General features: G+C 38.6%; 1 protein-coding gene across 1 annotated transcript in view; it reads right to left on the bottom strand.

The window, feature by feature from the left end:
- ROBO1 (roundabout guidance receptor 1) overlaps positions 1–21599 on the bottom strand; it is a gene marked incomplete at its 5' end in the record, with an annotated part of 773404 nt that overhangs the window by 17078 nt on the left and 734727 nt on the right. Inside the window, 4 exon segments of the mRNA XM_082655117.1 lie at positions 1879–2285; positions 13089–13337; positions 16528–16665; positions 19732–19843. Coding sequence (XP_082511243.1) covers positions 1879–2285; positions 13089–13337; positions 16528–16665; positions 19732–19843 — 906 coding nt within the window.

The following is a 21599-nucleotide window of genomic DNA, read 5'->3' as shown; positions in this document are numbered from 1 at the left end:
TGATTGGATTATTCATTCATATTAACTTCAAGTCATATGATAAGCAGCACCCTTTCCTGAAAAGAACACTTTAATAAGCAGAGTCCAATGCCTGTTTAGTTCATTATAATTATGAACCGAACGAAAACCAAAAGAGCCACTAAATTACAGTACAATAAAATATTAAACCAAACTCTTTTTAGCTATGATGGAGACTATTACAATTAAAGTTACATATCCATGAAAAGAGAATTAGGGCTGAGACTGAACCCATTACTCATTCTATTGTGTAAGGCCATCTACTGCTCATAGACCCTAAGGCATAAGGTCGTTCGCAGATGCATTTTCGACATTATTTCTATGTCTTGTTGATTTAATGAACTGAAACACACGCTTAATGCAATCTGAAAGCAGTAGTTTGAGATGCTTAATTTCACTTATTTATTTATTTTTTTACAGAAGATTAAAAAATAAGGAGAAACAAAAGCTATATATAAAGTTAAATGTTATTTATTTATTAGGAACGATAGATATGTTTGCATACTTATTTTATTATACCCAGAAGCAACTAGGAGAGAAAAAGGAAATTTGGTTGAATATCATAAAGTATAGGGCTGGCTGAAATAAGTATGCATTCTATGATAATAGTTTGAGAGATATTAGACATTCTTTTTTCCTGCAACACATTTCTGATAAATAATATATAGGAAAAGAAAACTTTATGATGTGAGTTAAATTTTCTCTGAATATATTCTACACTGATAAGAAATAATGACCAATCCAATATCTGAAGAGAACATGGAAAACTACCAATGTGATAGTTATTAAACTAAGAAAAATAGAACAAAATAGCAATTATTGATTTGTTGTGATGGTCTTTCTCAGAAATAGCTCTCTTTTTGACCACATTATTTTTATTCTATTCATATTTTCTTGGTTACCAGAAATATATATACACTCAACATGTATATGAATGTATATATGTACATATTCCATTATACAGAAATGAAAATCATGTGATAAATGTATGATTTAAATTAAAATTTTTTTCTTTCTCATATTATTTACTTTCTAAACAGAGTTGGGAGTGGGAGATAAGTAAAAATGGGTTAAAACATAAGAATGGATATACAGTAATTAAAAACAGGCTACTGGCAATGAAAAGGGAAAATAGATGGAAAAAATACATAAGCGTTTGGATTAACTTGCTCTCCAAATTATTAGATTAACAATGTATACTTTAAGTGTCAAACATACTTATGCTTGAAAATGTGTGTATAGTACAAACGTCTTTATATCTTCTCAATTAAATGAGTGTTCTAATTGAGAGGACATGAAGAGAATAGGGGTTAAGGAGAAACATCCCAGTTTCCAATGGTTGAGTGTCACCTCCGGACATTTATCTATTTCTCCTAGACACTTTCTAATTAAATGGGATGAGAGAACTACCTCAATGAATTTTATTTTGGTGACTTTTTACATCTTAAAAAAACCCATATAACACAAACCTCATTTAATTGACCATATACATTCCAAAAGAAATTGTACATATATTTGCTAAGACTATCTTAAAAATGAAGACTTTTCAGGTAGCTTCACTCACATTACATAGGATTTATTAAATAAAAATAAAATAGAAGATTTATTAAATAAAAATAAAATAGAAGATTTAAAAAGCCTGTTATGAAAAAGGGAATAAGCAAGCTACATCATCATCTTGGACCTTGGTTTCCTTAGGCAGCCAAAAAAAAAAAAAGAGTAATAATAGTTGCATTTCATATAGGACATAAGATTATGGATCTCCATAATCAGCAACATACGATTATGGATCTCCAATCAGCAACTGACAAATGCACATCGAATTTTCTTTCCCAGCTTGGAGAAAAGCGGACGACTTACCAGCAGCATCCTGCATTTGGCGCCGTGCCACTTTCAGACCAGCGTACTCTGCTGCTGCTGCCACTGCCTGGGCAAAATCGGCATCGGTGAAAAAGGAGCCGTCAGAAGAACTAACACTGGAGCGTCCGCTGGAAATGTTGTCCTCCTCTGAGGCTGAGCCCCAGCCATTGATCATGGACCCAGTGACAGAGCTCTCCAGGTCCCCAACACTGGAGGCAGGGGTCTGCTCAAGCCCGCGTAACAAAAGCCTTCTGGTCTGCATCTTGGCTACTTCCATGTCGGCTTCGTCTTCTTCCTCTTCTGGCGCATCCGTATCCATATCTGAGACAAGGGGTCCTGAAATGTAGCCGTAAGTATGGGGTGGGGAAATCGGCCGTGGAGGTGGAGGAGGGCTCACCGGCTGCCGTCTGCAGGAAAATGAATAAACAGGTATGGCTTAGCTCATTACTTAGGACACAAAAGCATAAATTAACCAAGAAATTCACAAGTCTTTGCTTCCGTGGAGATAATTTGTTCAGGAAAAACAACGGTAAATCAGAGCATGTGTATGTTTTATTCTGAGTTGTAAGAAATTTACCTCAAAACCAGAGGTACTTTTTTAAAAATTTTTTTGCGGTACGCGGGCCTCTCACTGTTGTGGCCTCTCCTGTTGTGGAGCACAGGCTCCGGACGCGCAGGCTCAGTGGCCATGGCTCACGGGCCCAGCAGCTCCGCGGCATGTGGGATCTTCCCGGAACGGGGCACGAACCCGTGTCCCCTGCATCGGCAGGCGGACTTTCAACCACTGCGCCACCAGGGAAGCCCCAGAGGTACTTTGAAGCATGGTGGGCTACCTTTTGATTCAAGCTTAATAGAAATATACTCATCTATCTATAAGTCTCCTTACGTTTTATCTTTTGGATTACGTTCAGTTAAAACAGGGGTAAGTAATACCTATTTCAAAATTGACATCTATGTATTTGTCCTAAAGTGTATGGAATATTATTGACAGCTTATTATGACCAAAGACAGCAGACATCAGTCCTGAAACAGGCTGCTCCATAAACATATAAACATGTTCCTTTCCCTTTCCTTCATTGCCACTCCCACCATTGTAAGCAAATGGACTCATTCATTTTGACTATAGAGAGTAGAATTTTATAGGATTAAAAAATTATGCACTGAGCATATGACAAAATTTCCTTTAGATTTTAGTCTATTAAGAAGGTCTAAGAGCCAAGAGCAGTTTTTCTCCAAATTACTTACTTATAAAGATTATTAGCCATCTGCAAGTATATTGCTTTTACCATTATTCCACCTGTTTAACAAAATGCTTACAGGTATTTTTCTTGATGCTCTGGAAGTTAAGTGCCAAAGTTCAGGACAAAATAAAGCAGTACCCTACAATTTAAGTTCACAGTTACCAATAACTGGTTTCAACCATCTCTCCACAGATCTGGGGAACATCAGTGAAAAGCAGTCCTCCTACCCTCCAACACCATCACACACAGTGAATATAAGATGACTGAGAAGGTAGAGAGCTTTTGGACATTAGTGGAAAGCAAGGTTTGTGGAAATAAGCTATTCCCAAGGCTGGAGAATGCCAAGAGATTAACTCCTAATTAGGAAAGTGCCTGAAAAAAGGGATACATATAGTGATTTCCACTTGGAGGACTACTTAGTGATGTGCTCAACAGTCCCAGTGCTCTCTAAGCAAGGTTAAAAAGATGACATAAGGGGAATATCATTTGGAAGAGTCATGACAACACCTCATCAAATTCTGTGCTCCTGAGAAGTAAAGAGGATAGATTCCAAATAAGCCTGCCGACCTGAGCACTAGTGTTGGAGGGTAAGTGACATTAGGATCTAGTGTAATCTGGTGACCCTATGGCTTGGGAGGCTAGGAGAGATATGGCATGAATGCCACTCACTGGTAGTCCATCTGAAGATGTGGCTAAATTGTTCAAGGACTACAAATGCCTATCGATGCTGTCCAGGACTGAGTCCTTCATCAGTGGAGGAAGTTGGTGCCAGCCCCCTTCCCTCACCATTCTTGTGATACTCAGAGAGCAAGATGAGACAGAACAGTCAGTCAGGCTGACCAAAGAGAAGACCGGATCCTCATCTACTTTGCTCTTTTTATGTGCCCTTTTCCTCGCCTTAGCGCTTGGGAGAATGCACTGGGAAGAGTGAGGAAGGAAGTGATTAAAAAGAGAACACACCCATTACTCCATGCCACCATGGCCACAGGCATGTGCAATCTGCAAAAAAATCTGGTAATGCATGATTATGGTTTTAAAATTAACAGGACCGGGTCTTAAATTAAAAGAAAGCAAACAAACAAAAAAAATCATATAGGATCTGGTCAAGATCTAACTTAGGGACCTGCTATAGAGAGGGAAACGGAAGTTCAATATAGCACAGTGGTTAGGGTGGCATGGCAGTTGTTCGAAGAAAAAAGTGTTGTGCTTTTTATCCCAATGAATTGAGGCACTTCAATAAACATGTTTTATTAACACAAATGGAAAGCATTAAAAATGAATGATTACTAAAATACTACAGTTAACTAATTTATTGAGCACCTACTTTGCAGCTAAGTATTTTACAACGTTAACTCATTTAATTTTCTCAACAACTTTCCAGGGTACTTATTTTATTATTATTTTAACAGATAAGGAGATTGAAATTCAGAGGACATTGAAATTAAGGACCTTCCCAAAGTTCCCACAACTAGTATGTATCAAATTTAGAATTTAATCCCACATTCCATTTCCAAGGCCATGGCCTTTCCTCTAAGAATGGTGCTATTACACACATATATACACACATACACATATATATATACATATGTGATATATATACACATACACAGTTCTTCAGTGTAATGTGTTATTTTTCATTTCTGGGTCGTTTCTAATGCATCTGTGTGTGGCACTAGAAGAAACATGAAGAATATGCCAAAGCTGAAGTTATTTAAGAGATTAAAATGGATAATTGTTTCAATATGGAGTGTGTTACACACACAGGATGAAAACCTTTATTTAATTTGGATTGTTATAAAATACCATACTTAAAAGTCAATTTACAGTCTTTGTCAGCAGGCACACCCAAAATACAAGAAACTTCTTTTTTAAATACATGTAAGACTTTTTAGCACAAAAGGGACTATTTTGACCATCAGTGAAGGGATGTAAGACAGCCAACTTCACAATGAAAGGATGCTAGCATTGTTGTATTTGGATAATTCACATTCTGTGAAGCAGAAACATCTTCATGTTAAATGAGGGCTGGCTTTTAACTACTACCACCCTGTACAAATGCTGAGGAAAGACAGAAAAATTTATTCAAGCCATCTGTAAACAAGGCAAGCCCAGGGAACGTGTGATAAACCTGTACGGTTTGAAATATGTAATATACTCTATTTGAAAACAGAAAGCTATTTCAAGATGCTGCACTCAAGTGGGACTTGCCACAAATGAACCTCAACCCTCTCAGTTTTTCCCCCTGAGGGGTTTCAATGTCTTCTGAAATAATGTACAGCTACATGGCTGCTAATCACAACACTCTAGGCTCCTGCAAAAATGATGCCTTCATAAGCATGTTCAAGAGAAGAAGGGAAAAAGTCCATTGATTTATGAAAGCAGGTATTTATATAGTTTACCACATAGCATTTACCAGGCAAAAGATGGAAGGGGGAAAATACATACCTTTGAGATTTTTTTTAAAAACTGGTATAGTTTCAATACTTTGTATAATTAATCATTAACTGGTTTGTAAACAGACAAAATATTTAATTTTTCTTGGCCTTCTTTCTTTTCCTTCCAATTATATCATACTCAGTTCATCTACAGTAATAAAATATCTATAAATTTCCTGTTCCATACATAAAATTTACTTTTACTTTTCAAGAGATTTTTTTTCACTAAATATCAACTACAGTAAACTCAATAGCACCAGACACTTTTGAAAACAGTATATGTAAATACATTTAATTTTATTATTTTCATAGTTATTGTCTGAAAAGAGAGAAGATTCCTATTATGCTGGTCATCTAGCTTATCTAGTTTTGGACAAAAAATGGAATATCTCAGAAGCTAATGAGAATGCCCAAACTGTAATATCCATAATTATGCAAGTATGAAATACTTATCTAGTTAAATATTGCAAAGTTATAATGGTTTTAGCTCAGTAATTTCTTATTCATTACACTATTTATAATGCCCCTAATCAGTAAACATAAAAGTAAAAAACGGGGCTTCCCTGGTGGCGCAGTGGTTGAGAGTCCGCCTGCCGATGCAGGGGACACGGGTTCGTGCCCCCGTCTGGGAAGATCTCACATGCTGTGGAGCGGCTGGGCCCGTGAGCCATGGCCGCTGAGCCTGCGCGTCCGGAGCCTGTGCTCCGTAACGGGAGAGACCACAACAGTGAGAGGCCCGAATACCACAAAAAAACCAAAAAAAAACTGCAAAAAAAGTAAAAAATGTATTCATTCTTTACTGTGTACTAACTATGGTGAAGGAACTTTTAGGTTCTGAGACCAAAGGGATCACAAGGACACGGCTTAGGGAATGGTTTACCGATTATACTTTAAGACATGGAAGGATTCGATTTTAAGGCACTCATACTTAGTAAAGCTAACTATGTATCAGTCCGTGGCAGTATTTTGCAAAGATGCCCATAACAATATCTTCCATCCACAATGCTCTTCTGGGATGAGAACCTGCTATCCCTCCATCGAGAGAAGGAGTTTAGTTCTAAGTTCCTGAGTCTGGGTGGACCCTGTGACTGCTCTGACCACAGAACGTGGCAGAAGTGAGACTGTGCCAGTTCTGAGTGTAGCTCTTAACTGGCCTGGCAACTTCCTTTCCCTGCCATGTAAGAAGTGCCTCTCCGCTGAGATCGCCATGTCACGAGAAGCCTGGGCTGTGGTGGAGAGCCCCTGGAGGATAAGACTCCATAAGGAGCCAGAGAGAGGTCACGGAGCACTGAAACGTCAGGCATGTAAGTGAAGAAACTCACTTCAAAGTTGATCTCACAGCCCCAAAGACCAGAGGAAGCCATGTGGGTTGGCGATGAATTGCCCAGGTGAATCCTTTCAGAATTCCTGACTCATGGAGTTGTGAGTAAAACAAAACGGTTTTAGGTGATTATGTTTTAGTGTAATTTGTAGGCAGCAATAGAAACAGGAACTTAGGGACTATGCTAGAAATTCAGCTAAATAAAATAGATATGTTCCTTGCCTGAAGGGACTTAGAGTCTAGCGGAGGAGACAATTAATTAAATACGCAATGGTAATGCAGTATTCACAAAGCTCCACGACAGAAGATATCTAGGGCACGGTGGGAACACATAGAATTGGCTTCAATCTCAGAGCTGGGACGTCAGGGAAAGATTCTAATGAGAGCATCTGCCATTTAATCGTGGATCTAAAGGATATGTAAGTGTTAGCTCCAAAAAAAGAGACGGGATAATGGTGTCCCAGGAAGATGAGAAGGCAAGTGGTAAGACCTCAAAGTGGTTGAGAGTGAGGCAGGAGATAGATGGGCCCCAGGCTGAGCGCCTGGAGTTTGTCCCCTGTGGACAGATATACCAAGATGAAGACAATAGCAGGAGGGAGGAGAAGCTGAGCCCTGCCCAGATGAGAGATAAAGAGACCACATATTCCTCATTCTCCAAGTCAAGGAGACCTTCCCAACTACACACACACAGAAAGGCTCCTTGAAGGACAAAAATGCAGGGGGGCGCCACCCCATAGTAAGCAATGTCAACCTACCCACAGGCCTCTTCGCTGGAATCCATCTTGGCTAAGAGATGTGCACGCACACATGGGAGGACCCTGAAATAAACCAAATACTGACTCAGAGCCAGGCAAAGCAAGATGATTGGCCAAAGGAAACCCGGAAGAAATGCCCCAGGTAAGAGATTCAAACTACCACGAGGGTGCAACTCTCTCTCTGAGCCCGCCTGTGTGTGCCTATTCACACGTACTCTTGTTCCCTCTAATAAACACTTTACTTGTTTCACTACTTTCTGTCTCTTTGTGGAAATTTATTTGTCCCTGGCCTTGCCACTGGCCACTGGTCCCTGGTGGTCTACTGGCTAGGATTCAGCGTTCTCTCTGCTGCGGCCTGACTTCGGTCTCTGGCCGGGGAACCGAAATCCTTCTTCAAGCTGCTGCAGGCTGAGGCCACCCAAGATCAAGAGCACTGGTCATTCCAGGAACTGGAAGAAACTTAGAGTAAAGGCAACAGGAACAGGGAGGGGGGGAGTGGCAATGGGTAGGCAAAGGAAGGCATGCAGCGGTCAGGTCACAAAGGGCCTTGATTGCTACATTAAGGAATCTTGCCTTTATTCTAAGGGAAATGAGAAGTCATTGAGAGATTTTAAGCAATGGAGAGACTTGATCAGTGTCGCATTTTAGGAAAATGCCTCTGCACAGTCTGCAGCAAGAAGATTAGATTGAAGAAAGGGCAAGGCTAAAGGCAACAAAGACCACTTATGGACCATTATAGTAATACAGGCAAGAGAAAATGGCTGCAGGAAGTAGGGAAGTGCCTTTATGGCTGGAGATACATGTATTGCTCTGAGTGATATTCAAGCAGTAAAAATCTGCAGGAACAGGTACTTGGATATAAGGGTCTGATTCTCTAGAATGAAATCTGTAGAGAAATACCTGCCTATCTTTAATGAGCGCATCATGAGGGGAGTGGCAGGATGATGAGAAACAGAAGTCATCTACTGATGGGGTAGGCATCCAAATAGGTTAAAGGTTTGAGAAGAGGCTTGACTCAAAGACTTAGAGATGGGAATTACAGCATTAGATATAGTATCAAAAAGGTGGACATGACTTAAATGCCCAATATTAAGGAATTGTTTAAATAAATTGCAGTATACATTTGTTTAACGTGAGTATCTAAACTGTAATTGGCATGGAAAAATTCACTGTTCAGTGAAAAAAATACCTTATAAAATTATATTGGCATATCACAAATTCAAAGCAGTGTGAGTACATGTAGAGACAAAGAACAGAAAAGATCTTTACTGAGTTCTTTTTTTGTTTGTTTGTTTTGCAGTACGCGGGCCTCTCGCTGTTGTGGCCTTTCCCATTGTGGAGCACAGGCTCCGGACGCACAGGCTCAGCGGCCGTGGCTCACGGGCCTAGCAGCTCGGCGGCATGTGGGATCTTCCCGGACCGGGGCACGAACCCGAGTCCCCTGCATCGGCAGGCAGACTCTCAACCACTGTGTCACCAGGGAAGCCCCTGAGTTCTTAATGGTGACAATTTCTGACAACATAGATCATTGGTACTTTTGTATTTTCATTTTGTTTCTATGTATTTTCAAAAATTTCTATGGTAAACATGTAGAATATACCTTCAGCATAAAAGAGCAGTAATAGTTTTTTGTTTAATGGGCTTTCATCTACTTCATATTAGTGCCCAGTGTTATTAATATTGTACCTTCATAGACTGAAAGTCATACCTTTTAAAAAAAGGCTGAATGTAGTCAAAGAGGATTTTGAGGGCAGATACCCAATGCATTTCCCAATTACACCTGTTCACTTTGAGTTCACCCCCGCCAAAACAGCAGGAAGTCAGTCAACTCCTCTAGTATCAGATTCCATCCATCAGATACTTACTGAAGAAGGCTTTGTGGAACTCAATGACGTGAGTAGGACTTGAGCTCTGCTCTCAAAGAGCTTTTAATTTAAATAAGGAAACAGATGCAAACAGCCAATGCTAATGCAACGTGAAAACCTGATTAGTGTGGTAGCAGAGCTGTGAACAGACCACTGTCAAGAGTAAAGAGAAAGATTAGTTAATTTTTGCCAGGCAACAAGAAGAAAGTTGCACAGGCGGTGCATTTGAACAGGACTTGGAAAGATGAGAAGTGTTCACCAGGCAATCAAAGAAACAATATGTACCAAGACGCATGTGCTTAGTGAGGGCGCTAAGGATTTTGGGGACAGTCATGAAAGGCAAGAGCGGCCTGCCCCTCCTGCTAGCCCTCTGTGGGCCGGAGAGTGGCATTGCTGACAGGCTGTTGGTGAGTTTAAGACAACAGGGAATTTCAAACAGACTAATTAGAAAAGAGGGTGTGTGGAGGGGTTGGGAGGGAAGAGGTAAGTAAAGGAAAAAGGATTGTAAAAGGCTTTGAATACTGGGCTAAACGTAAGAGCTGACTCTGAATGGGGAGTAACATTACCAGACTGGGGGGTAAAGTAAGATAATGTGGAGAGTGGACACAAAAGGGGAGAGAGAAGAAAAGTGGTGGTCAGGTCAAGGATGTAGCAATATTTCAAGAGACAGGGACTGAGGGCCTGCCCTGGGATTCTAGGAGTGGAAACATAGGAACAAAATCAAGAGATATTTTGGAGTTAGAAAAGAAGGGGCTTGGTGAATAACTTACTTTGGGGAATGGTAGGAAGATAACAGAAGAAATCAAACTATAAGATAATTACACTGATTTCAAAATCACAATTTTTTGTGATTTTTTTGCCTATTCCCTTGGCTCTTTTATTTTTAATATGTTGGTCAAATAAATAAGGATTAATGATTCTAAACAAGATAGCCAATAAAGGAGGAAAAGGAACAAGTTTGAAAGGTCAAGTGCAAAGAAAAAGAATTTGATTTCAGACATGTGTAGTCTGAGATGTTCAACTGAAAATATCACGGTAGTGCTCAAGAAAAAGGGCTGGGCTGGCGAAATCAATGCGAAAGCCATCAGAATATAAGTAATACTTGAACCAAGTGTAAGGATGACAGCATAAGGGTGAGGACAGTAGGGAACTAATATTTGTTGAATACTTATCCTGCTTTAGATACTTTATATACACGATTTCATTTAATTCTCACAAGAAATCAGAAAATTGTTATCACTGCAGAAAGCGTAAGTGTAATAAAGACAGAGAAGCCTCTAGACTGACGATTAAGAGGTTACCTTCCGAAGCCTGATGGAAGCAAAATGGGATAAGCCAGCATACAGGGGGCTGAGGTGTGAAAAAGAATTAGGAAGGTAGAAGTGATTAAAGAATCCTACAGGGCTTCCCTGGTGGCGCAGTGGTTGAGGCAGATGCAGGGGACACGGGTTCGTGCCCCGGTCCGGGAGGATCCTGCATGCTGCGGAGCGGCTGGGCCCGTGAGCCATGGCCGCTGAGCCTGCGCGTCTGGAGCCTGTGCTCCGCAACGGGAGAGGCCACAACAGTGAGAGGCCCACGTATCGCAAAAAAAAATAATAATAATAAAAAAGAATCCTACAGAGTAGGAGAGAAAAAGAGCAGGGTGACTGGAAGGGGAGGCTAAGGAAAGTTTAAAAAGTAGTAAGGTATATACACTACCATGTGTAAAATAGCTAGTGGGAACGTGCTATACAGCACAGGAAGCTCAGCTCGGTGCTCTGTGATGACCTAGATGGGTGAGATGGGGGGCGCTGGGAGGGAGGTCCAAGAGGGAGGGGATATATGTATACATATAGCTGATTCACTGCATTGTACAGCAGAAACTAACACAACACTGTAAAGCAATTATACTCCCCCCAAAAAAGCAGTAGGGTTAACAATGAAGAGAAAGGATTGAATGAAGAGAAAGAGGCTGAAAAGTCAAGATAGATAAGCTGCTTTTTGATCGTGATCAAGAAAGGTGAAGAGGATGACATAAGGAACACAAAAGAAGAGCTGGCCAGGAAGACTGGGTGTACCACTTGTAACACAGAGGAGGATGGTGAGGAAATAGGTAATTTGAAAGAATGAGAAAAGAATGTTGAGGTATTTCAGAGCTAACAGCCTCTATTAGCGTCTCATTTTCTCCGAATAAGAGTGGCAGAGATGCTTGTGACCTTAATAGGGAAAAGAGATGCCTTATTTATTCTCAATCTTCCTGAAGTTCCATGAGTTAATAATACTAAAGTTAAATGTCTGGCAATCCAACTTCCCCCTTGCCACACAGAAGAAAATTTAACTGCTTCCTTCATTTTAGAGAGTATATGAGTTAAATATGGCTATAACCTGTTACTCGTAGAATAGTTAATAAACACTGCAAATTCTATTTTAACCTACAGAATTCAAGCAGCATAAACCAGAATTTGTTATTCATTCAAGAATATTGAAGGAGATCTTCTGGGGCAAATAATATACTCAGTTTCAAATGATATTAGGAATACAGAAAGTAATATATATGTAATGTGTCAAGGGCAATAAAATAGTACAAACAAGATCATCAATAGTGAGAGAAGTGCTGACATGATGCAGCAATAGCTTTTATGTGGTAGAAATGCCAAGTGAAGGATTTGTGCAAAACAAAAATGTACTCGTTAGCAATGCTGAACATATAGGTTAAAGAAAGTCTAGGAAACACACATGCACACACAAACACACACTACTAAGTAGCTTGGACAAAAGGATTGCAACCTAACATTCAATCAAAATAAATGTACCTGAGTCAACACAAAATGAATATACCAAGTTCATGCTTCTGTAACATTACAGCTATGAAAGAACAAATCATTCTGCAGACTTAATTTTAAAAGACAGGAGAGGGACTTCCCTGGTGGTCCAGTGGTAAAGAATCCGCCTTCCAATGCAGGGGATGAGGGCTCGGATCCCTAGTCGTGGAACTAAGATCCCACATGCCTCGGGGCAACTAAGCCTGTGCGCCACAACTACTGAGCTCGTGCGTCTCAACTAGAGAGCCTGCTTGCCACAAACTACAGAGCCCACGTGCCCTGGAGCTCACGCGCCACAACTAGAGAAGAGAAAACCCGCACATCACAACTAGAGGGAAGCCTGCACGCTGCAAGGAAGACCCCACGCAGCCAAAAAAAAAAAAAAAGTTATTAAAAACAAAAAGTAAAAGGAGAAAAATCTATTCTTCACAGACTAAAGAAGTGATATGCCCATGCATAAAGAAAACTAAAATACAAAATCATCAATAAAATGTTACAAGATTAGCAACCCATATATTTACTACATGATCTCCACTTGTTTATGAATGCAATTATCATAAGTGGGTGAGAATTAAGGCACATTATTTTATGGTTGCAAGTTCACTGGGATCAATTAATCTAATGTTCTGATCAACAATATTACTTGATATCTAATTACCAAGGCATACTGTGTGATGATACTGGAAAAAAGCCCCATGTGACCTGAAAATTACTTCATGTAATAGCATTCTGTAAATGCCACTTAGGAGTGGAAATTATCTGATTTGTCAGTAAAGACTGGTAGCAACGTACCTCCTGTCGGGTTGGTGCTGCATGTGGCCGATCTCCTCTGGACAATCCTGTAACATGGGCTGGAGTTCTTCCTGTGGAGAGGGGGTCAGAGTGGCAGTGGACTGATGGCTGTAAGACACGGCAGCTGGAGAAGAAGCAGCTCCCCGCACAGGAGGAGTGGGGCCTCGTTCATCTTCCTCCTCTTCTAGTTCACCTTGTTGCAAATACATCCTGGCTGGTGGCACAGGACATGGCATTTCTTGGTCATAGCTAAAACAAATTATAAGGACACTTAGATTGACTTCAGGTTATTCAAATAAACTATTTGTATAGTTAGTGAAATATCAACTTTGGATTGCTTTTGAAATCTGAATCTTCTGGCCACGTTAAGAAGGTATTGTTTAAAAAAATAGTTCACTGTCATAAATGTGTGTGAATTGTTATATATAACATTTTTTTCTCTGAGGGATTACAATTTAATTGGCTCATTACAGGCTCTGAGAAGTCATGCAATAAAGAAATCTATTTAACATAGTTTAATTTAGTAAACCCCAAAAGTGTTTGATATATTCTATCCCTCCAACTCAACATGATCTCTAAAGGATGACTCAAGGACGGTCTTGCAAATAATCCAAAGATGATATGCTAACCTCTGTGAAAAATTACTCTTGAAAATCCCTTCAGAGGGAGGTACATTGGAGATCAAGTTATTAGTCCAATACAACCTACTTTTCCTCTAAAATTATAATAGATCACTATTTCTTCAGTTGAGCACAAAATAAAGTACATAGTACTTTGTAAAGTACATGGCTTGCATTTAGGATGCTGAATGAAAAACACAATAAATAATCAATAAACAATAAAATGTCCCTTCTACTCCTCTGCTAGAGCTGTGTGGAAGCTCTAAATGGATCTGGGGAACATTCATGACTTTCTCTTTTACCTCAGGGCATATGGTTATTAATTAGAATGGGTAACTTAATGCATTATATAAATTGTGTTCATGTTACCCCTCTCTCTTGTTCATTCTCCACCACCTGACTTGTTTACCAGAACTTAGGAAAGTTGATGCTCATATAACATGATTTCTTTGTATCTTCTTTAACTGAACTAATCCTACCATATTCCTCTTGGACACTTTTTCCTGTGTTTCCTAGGTATCTTGTATTCATCCTGACATTTCTCTCTCTCTTCTACCTCAAACTGTTCCCCAGTTCATTTCTATTCTACTTCTAAAAAAAAATCTCTAAAATCGATTCCTTTTTCTCCATCCTCACATTGTTTCCAAAATTACTTTATCATAATATGCATCACTCTCTGGTTATTCACCTGCTTTAAAGTAATAAATGGCTCTTTAATTGCCTAGAGGATAAAATACGACGACCTAAACAAGGCATTCAAGTACCTGTATAATCTGGCTTACACTTGCCTTCCCAGCTTCCTCTCACTCTCTACCATGTGTTTCATATTAGTTCTCATGTTAGTCCACATCCCTCTGTGGTCTCAATGTCCAAAAAACCCCTCCTCTTGATTGAGAAACTTCTCATTCGTTAAGCTCAAAAACAAAAGCAGCGGGCTTCCCTGGTGGCACAGTGGTTGAGAGTCCGCCTGCTGATGCAGGGGACACGGGTTCGTGCCCAGGTCCGGGAAGATCCCACATGCCGCAGAGCGGCTGGGCCCGTGAGCCATGGCCACTGAGCCTGCGTGTCCGGAGCCTGTGCTCCACAACGGGAGAGGCCACAAGAGTAAGAGACCCGCGTACCACAAAACAAAACAAAAACAGGAAAGCTTCATTCTCCTCAGAATCAGCCTTTCTTTTTCGGGCACAGCTGCATTCCTTGTTTTTTATTTTTTGTTAAACTATATCGACTTATTTCATTTTATTCCTATTTTTGGTGGACTAAAATAGTAATGAATGTTTTTAATATAGCCCAGGAAATGAATGTTTTAAAATACAGCCAATCCTGGTTATTTGCACATTCCATATTTGCAGATTCGTCTACTTGCTAAAAAATGTTTGTAACCCAAAGTCAATACCCATAGCACTTTTGTGGTCATTCATGGACATGTGCAGAGAGGCAAAAAATTTGAGTCACCTGACGCATACATTCCTGGATGAGGTCAAACAAGACAACACTCCACCTTCTTGTTTCAGCTCCTTTTCATGGCCTATAGTGCCATGTTGTTCACTCTCTTTTTTTTTCTTTTTTTGTGTGTTATGTTGATGAGTTCCCTGTTTAAAATGACCCCCAAGTGTAGTGCTTTAGGGATGTCTAGGGTTCCCAAGGGCAAGAAGGCTGTGATGTGCCTTAATGGAGAAAATATGTGTATTAGATAAGCCTTGTTCAGGAATGACTTACAGTGACGTTGGCTGTGAATTCAATGTTAGTTAATCAACAATACATATTAAATAGGGTGTCTTTAAACAAAAACACACATAAAACAAGGTTATGTATGGATGGACTGACAAAAATGTTGTGACCAGAGGCTTGCAGGAACCTAACCCTGCGTTTCTCCTAGGTGCATGGCACAGTACTCGCTAATTCAGTGACTGGAAAATTAAAGTACAGAGACTTTGTTTCCTGGCATAGTTGGAACTGTAAAACTGTGTTCTGTTTTGTTTTTGTTTTTTTGTGGAGGATGAAAGAACAATGTCTTCATTTCTATAATAGTCATTAAAAAGACTATTTTCAGGTCGATTTGTATTTTTTGTGTTAATTCTCCACCGATCACACTAGTGAAGCTGCTGTTTTGTTTTGCTGGGCGGGACCATGTCCAGTTCTAAAGAATTTGGAGTGAGGAAGAAGCACGCTCACTTCCTAATTATGGATAATCGTGTGGATTATTTATACTTGTAAAATCCTTGAGAGAGACAATTCAATAAGCTTAAATTTCTACAGTTTTCAGTAGAATGTGATAATATCTAAGAAGAAACAGTTTTCAGGATACTGTGGCTGTGGTATAAATCCATACAATTATTTTATGAAAATTTAGATATGTGCAACAGAAGTTCTGATATTTGAAAAATACAAAATCATATACAGAGAGTGATATATATGTGATCTCATATAAATTCATATATATTCATGATCATATGTGTAAACTATGTGTATACAATGTAAAATATTTTTAAATATAAATATGTAAACTATGTGTGTGTATAGATGTGTGTGTGTGTGTGTGTGTGTGTGTGTGTGTGTGTGTGTGTGTGTGTATTCAACTCATGATTCTTAGTTCCAAAAGAAGCTTCCAAGATGCAAATTCCTTTTTCTGGCAACACTGAGGAAGGTTTTTAAGCTGTGCTGAGCTATCAGTAGCTCAGAGACAAATGTTTTATTCAGAGACAGATGTTCATGGACCCTAGGAGTCAGTCTCCCTTGGTGATCGAGTTTAACAATTACTTAACATGGGTTTAAGGAATCATATTATTCCACTTACCTCTGTTCTAAATCCCTCTTACCTTTCATCTACAGAAATACTGTACTCTTCACTAGCGCTCTGAGGTGGATGCACCGGGGGAGGAGGAAGCAGGTCTGCCCAGTTCATGCCACCTTGTTTTGGTACCTTGGGTGTCCGTGCCCCTTTCTTGTGCCCTTGACTCCCTTGAAAAGAAATAAAATGCAAGTCTTTTACTTCTGGACTTTAAATCTTTTCTATTATCCACAGGTTAATTATTTTCTGTAAATATGACCTTATGATTCATATATAGAGAGAGATAAACACACTCTTCTTCATTAATTTTAAACAGCACTTTGTACGACAGAAGACGCAGAATATTGCCAAGTTTAACTGCAAAATAAACAGGGAAAAAGCAATAAAATCATAAATGAATTTCACAAGTCATATCATTAATAGTGATCTTCTTACAGCAATTAATTGCATTATGGATTATCATCTAAAACAAATGAGCTGAAGACATATTTTCTGAATTGCCTTTCTATTATTTAATTGCTGGAACCTAAAATACAATATGATACAGATACGATCTATTACATTTCCACTGTTGCATTAAATCACTGAGTATATATAATTTGTACTTGTCCATTGAAGTGTTTTAGGCATAATGAATTTATTCGTTTTTGTCAGAAAGGCAGGTGCAGGTGAAAGTAATTGCTGGAAGAACTAATATATCTAACAACAAAAGAAGCAGAAAAATGATTTTTAAAAAGGAACAGAAATGGGGCTTCCCTGGTGGCGCAGTGGTTGAGAGTCCGCCTGCCGAGGCAGGAGACGCGGGTTCGTGACCCGGTCCAGGAAGATCCCACATGCCGCGGAGCGGCTGGGCCCGTGAGCCATGGCTGCTGAGCCTGCGCGTCCGGAGCCTGTGCTCCACAACAGGAGAGGCCACAACAGGGAGAGGCCCATGTACCGCAAAAAAAAAAAAAAGGAACAGAAATGTTTTTAGCCACTGTTTCTATAAAATTATGGCTTAGAGTGAAATAATGTTGCTTGAACATTCAGAGACATTCAGAATAGCTCAATTATCCAAGTTCCCCAGTGTTCTGATATTAGATTTGGCATATTCTTTAAACATAGGTAGCTGCACATTTTGGTATATTCATTCTAAAATAATTTTAGGTCAAAAGATATTTGGGGATAAAATGGTCTTTATCCTCCTCCTCCAATATGATACATTTTAGATTCTTATGTAAATTATAGACAATGAGTCTATAATTATTTTTCTCATATGATCCCTTAAATTCAGTGAATTGTCTTGATCTTTTTTTTTTAAACCTTTCCGAAACAGCTCCAAGTTACATGGTACATGAAACCAAGTCTGAGTATATTCAGTGAGCCTTATTTTTTTTTAAGTCACCTGGAAATTTTCTAATGGCAGTGTTTGTTAAGCCAGATGTTCTTGCACTGGTATGTTACTGCACCAAGTGTGGGCTGAGGGACATGCTGTTATTCATAAATTATGACAGTCAGGCTTCTGCTTATGTGTCTCCATTCTCTCTTCCTCCACTCAGTTGTCCTGTATTGGAATGGCTATGCATGTATTGTGGAGTTGACTATCCCCAGAGCCTTCCTCTTGACTTCCTGGCATACATCTACTGTAACAACTCCGTCTGTCCTGAAAGGCCTAACATCACAAATCTCTTCTACACTTAATATAATTGCTTCATTCTCTCCCCTAATTACCATCAGATTTCACATCTTTGTATCTTTTTACCACATATGTATCTAAGCTGAGGGATGAAGAAAGTCAATTGAATATTAACAACCTAGAATCATTTTTTTTCCATTAAGACATGTTTTTCTCTTTAAGTGGCAAAGAATTCAAAGAAAAAAACACCATGAGATATCAAATATGAAAATATTTCATATACTTTTCCCAAGAGTACATCCTTGAAATTTTTCCCTTAATTTTAGGGTTTACTTACTTCGAAAAAGAAAAAAAAAGTTGTTTGATAAGATTTGATTGTTAAAAAAAAAAAATCAAACCATATATAGTAGAACAAGGGTAGATCTAGAAAGGTATAGGAGCTATTTCTAAGATCCTTAATTCAAATAGAAACAATTTCAATCAGTGACAAAACACAGCCTAGAAAATGCCAAATCAGCATGCCTTAGTCAAGGGAAGACGGTAAAATGCAAATACCATCTCCATTACAAAAGAGAGTTAGAGACGTTTGGCTAAAAGCACCTACCAGCAACTTTAATCCAGTTGCTAGGAAGTAATATTTCTATCCTCTCCTGGAGAAACAAACTAGAGTCAAGATCAATTGGTTTTGTTCTCATTGTGGTATGACTTGTTGTGGTGCCACATGTTAGTTCTAATAATGAACCGTCTTTAATTAGAAAAACAGGACTTAAGTACCAGCAAGCTCACATCTGCAACCCCTATCAGGAAAACAGCTGGCAAACAGCTGCAACAGCATGAAGACCACAGGGAAGAGGCTTCAATGTGGCTTCTGAGGCACTTAAAGACTGAAGTTGGGAAGTTGCTTTACGAGGTTTTAGAGCAAGAACTGAGTGAGGGATAGTAGAGAGATTATAAACTGAGGCAGATTCCAACTGTACCTAAATCTCATGATATTATCACTTAGGTTTTTGATTCTGCTCAAGTGTAGTCAAATTTTATATGCTTTAATAGCTTTCCTTCAAATGGTAACATATTTAGCAGATTTAACTGTATGTGCAACATTTTTAAGTTATATTTTTGCTGAGATGGAAAAAAGTTTCAACTGCCTTTAAAGATTAAGTCATGCTTCTGGTTTTAATAAAGGTTTTTAACAAGGAGGAAAATAGGAGCTTCAATCTTTGTTACCAAATAGAACATAAAAAATGGTAGCACAGGGAGATCAGCTCGGTGTTTTGTGACCACCTAGAGGGGGGATAGGGAGGGTGGAAGGAAGACGCAAGAGGGAGGAGATATGGGGATATATGTATATGTATATAGCTGACTCACTTTGTTATATAGCAGAAACTAACACACCATTGTGAAGCAATTATACTCCAATAAGGATGTTAAAAAAAAATGGTTTAGTGAGTGAACAGTCCCTCCAATTGCAGAGACAAGACCCATCCCTGGAAGATTCAAATCATATAAAGTGATTAGACATGTCATATACACATATCAGATCATTAGCATTCAAGTTGTAATCTTGAAATGTACCATCCGTTTAAAGGAGAGATTGGCTTTCTCCTTGGTTTCCCTTACTTACCAGATGTACTACTGCCCCGGTCTGAACTATTGTAGGATCCTCCTGTATTCTGGTCATATGATTGATTGTACGGGATAGTTGGAGGAATTGTGTCATTTGCACGATAATCTAGACATTTCAGATGGGAAAAAAAGTAAACATTTATTTTGGTGCCTCAATCATTTACCAACGATTAAGCTTTCAAACTATCATGTTGATCACCTGCTAAGATGTACGTAAGTGTTCAGAATGAAAGGTCAAGAAAAAAATCAAGATCTTTAAACATGTCTCTTTTAAGATTTATAAAATACAAACTCATTGCATCATCTTCTACGCATGAATCGGAATGAATTCTACCAGGGACTATTTCTTCTTTTAAAATACTTATAAGTTAGCTAAGGCAGAAATCAGATTTGTTTGACTTCTTATCTTTAAAAATATAGTAACAAAATAATTTTAATAACAAGAGATCGGGAAAATGTCATGTGTGTGAATCATTAAAAAAAATAAAATAATAAAATAAAACATAAAACTGAAACTTGCCAGGAAGGTTATATCTAATAAAAAATATATCCATGTTAAGAAGATGAAGTATCTCAGTCTCCCACAAATGCTTCTGCTTACTTAGGCAGAGGTGAAAATCCAAATGATAAACTCACCACTGGAACGTACTGAGTAATAATCTGTCAGGCTAGCTGCATTCCAGTGACTTTATTATACTTTGACGTACCAAGTCTGTTTATAAGCAGTATAAACAATAAATCAGAGCTCTGAAATACTTGTACAGAGGACTGTCAGACCTTTCCAAAGTCCACAATAAAGCCATATACTATACAGGAATAATATGACAATAGTTTGAATTCCCACTGTAAACTTTACAATTACAGAAACTCTCCTATTCATCTTTGTCAGTCTTTGTCATGAACTCATATATTATGCTAAGTGAACTAAGTCACACAGAGAAAGACAAATATTGTATGATATCACTTACATGTGGAATCTAAAAAATACAACAAGCTAGTGAATATAACAGAAAAGAAGCAGACTCACAGATATAGAGAAAAAAGTAGTGGTTACCAGTGGGGAGAGGGAAGGGGAAGGGGCAATATAGGGGTGGGGGACTAACAGTTGCAAACTATTATTTATAAAATAAGCTACAAGGACACATTGTACAACACAAGGAAAATAGCTAGTATTTTATAACTATAAATGGAATGTAACCTTTAAAAATTGTGAATGACTATATTGTACACCTGTAATTTATATAATAGTGTACATCAACTATACTTTGAGAAGAAAAATGGTTAAAAAAATAAATATTTATTGAATTGGGCTATTATACCAATCAAATGTTTCCTTAAACTGGGAAAAAAAAGCAAGATAACTGTATTATTAAATTAAAACATATAACGCTAACTTAAATGAAATGTTTGTCTTAAGTTATCTTTTTGCAGTCTCCAACTGTGATAAGTTGTTCCCAACTCAAACCTAAAAAAAAAAGAAATCTGTGTTTCCAATTATCTGTAATTAAATGTATTCTTTACCTGGACACTCATACACAATTGTCCTGATCTATTCAAATCGGAGCAATTCCTTTATTTCCAGAGGTCTAACTTTACAAATCATGTTATTAAAGCAGGAGTCTGAGGGACTACAGAGAAATCAAATACCTATCTCTTCCAACTCACCCATATTGTAACAGAGAAACATTCCCTTCAGGCCATAAAATATTATTCTGCTGCAACAAGTTAATACTAAGAATTTATTTTAGGTTCTATCGTGACAGACTTCAAATCAGGTTACCCAAAGAAATTTAAGTTCTGAAATCATACATTGCAGCAGTCTTAGTAATCACATGAGGTAGGAGAAATATAACAAACTGAAC

Source organism: Grampus griseus (genome assembly GCF_964374135.1).
Source record: "Grampus griseus genome assembly, chromosome: 5".
Taxonomy (NCBI): Eukaryota; Metazoa; Chordata; class Mammalia; order Artiodactyla; family Delphinidae; genus Grampus; species Grampus griseus.
This window is presented reverse-complemented; position numbering and strand designations above follow the sequence as displayed.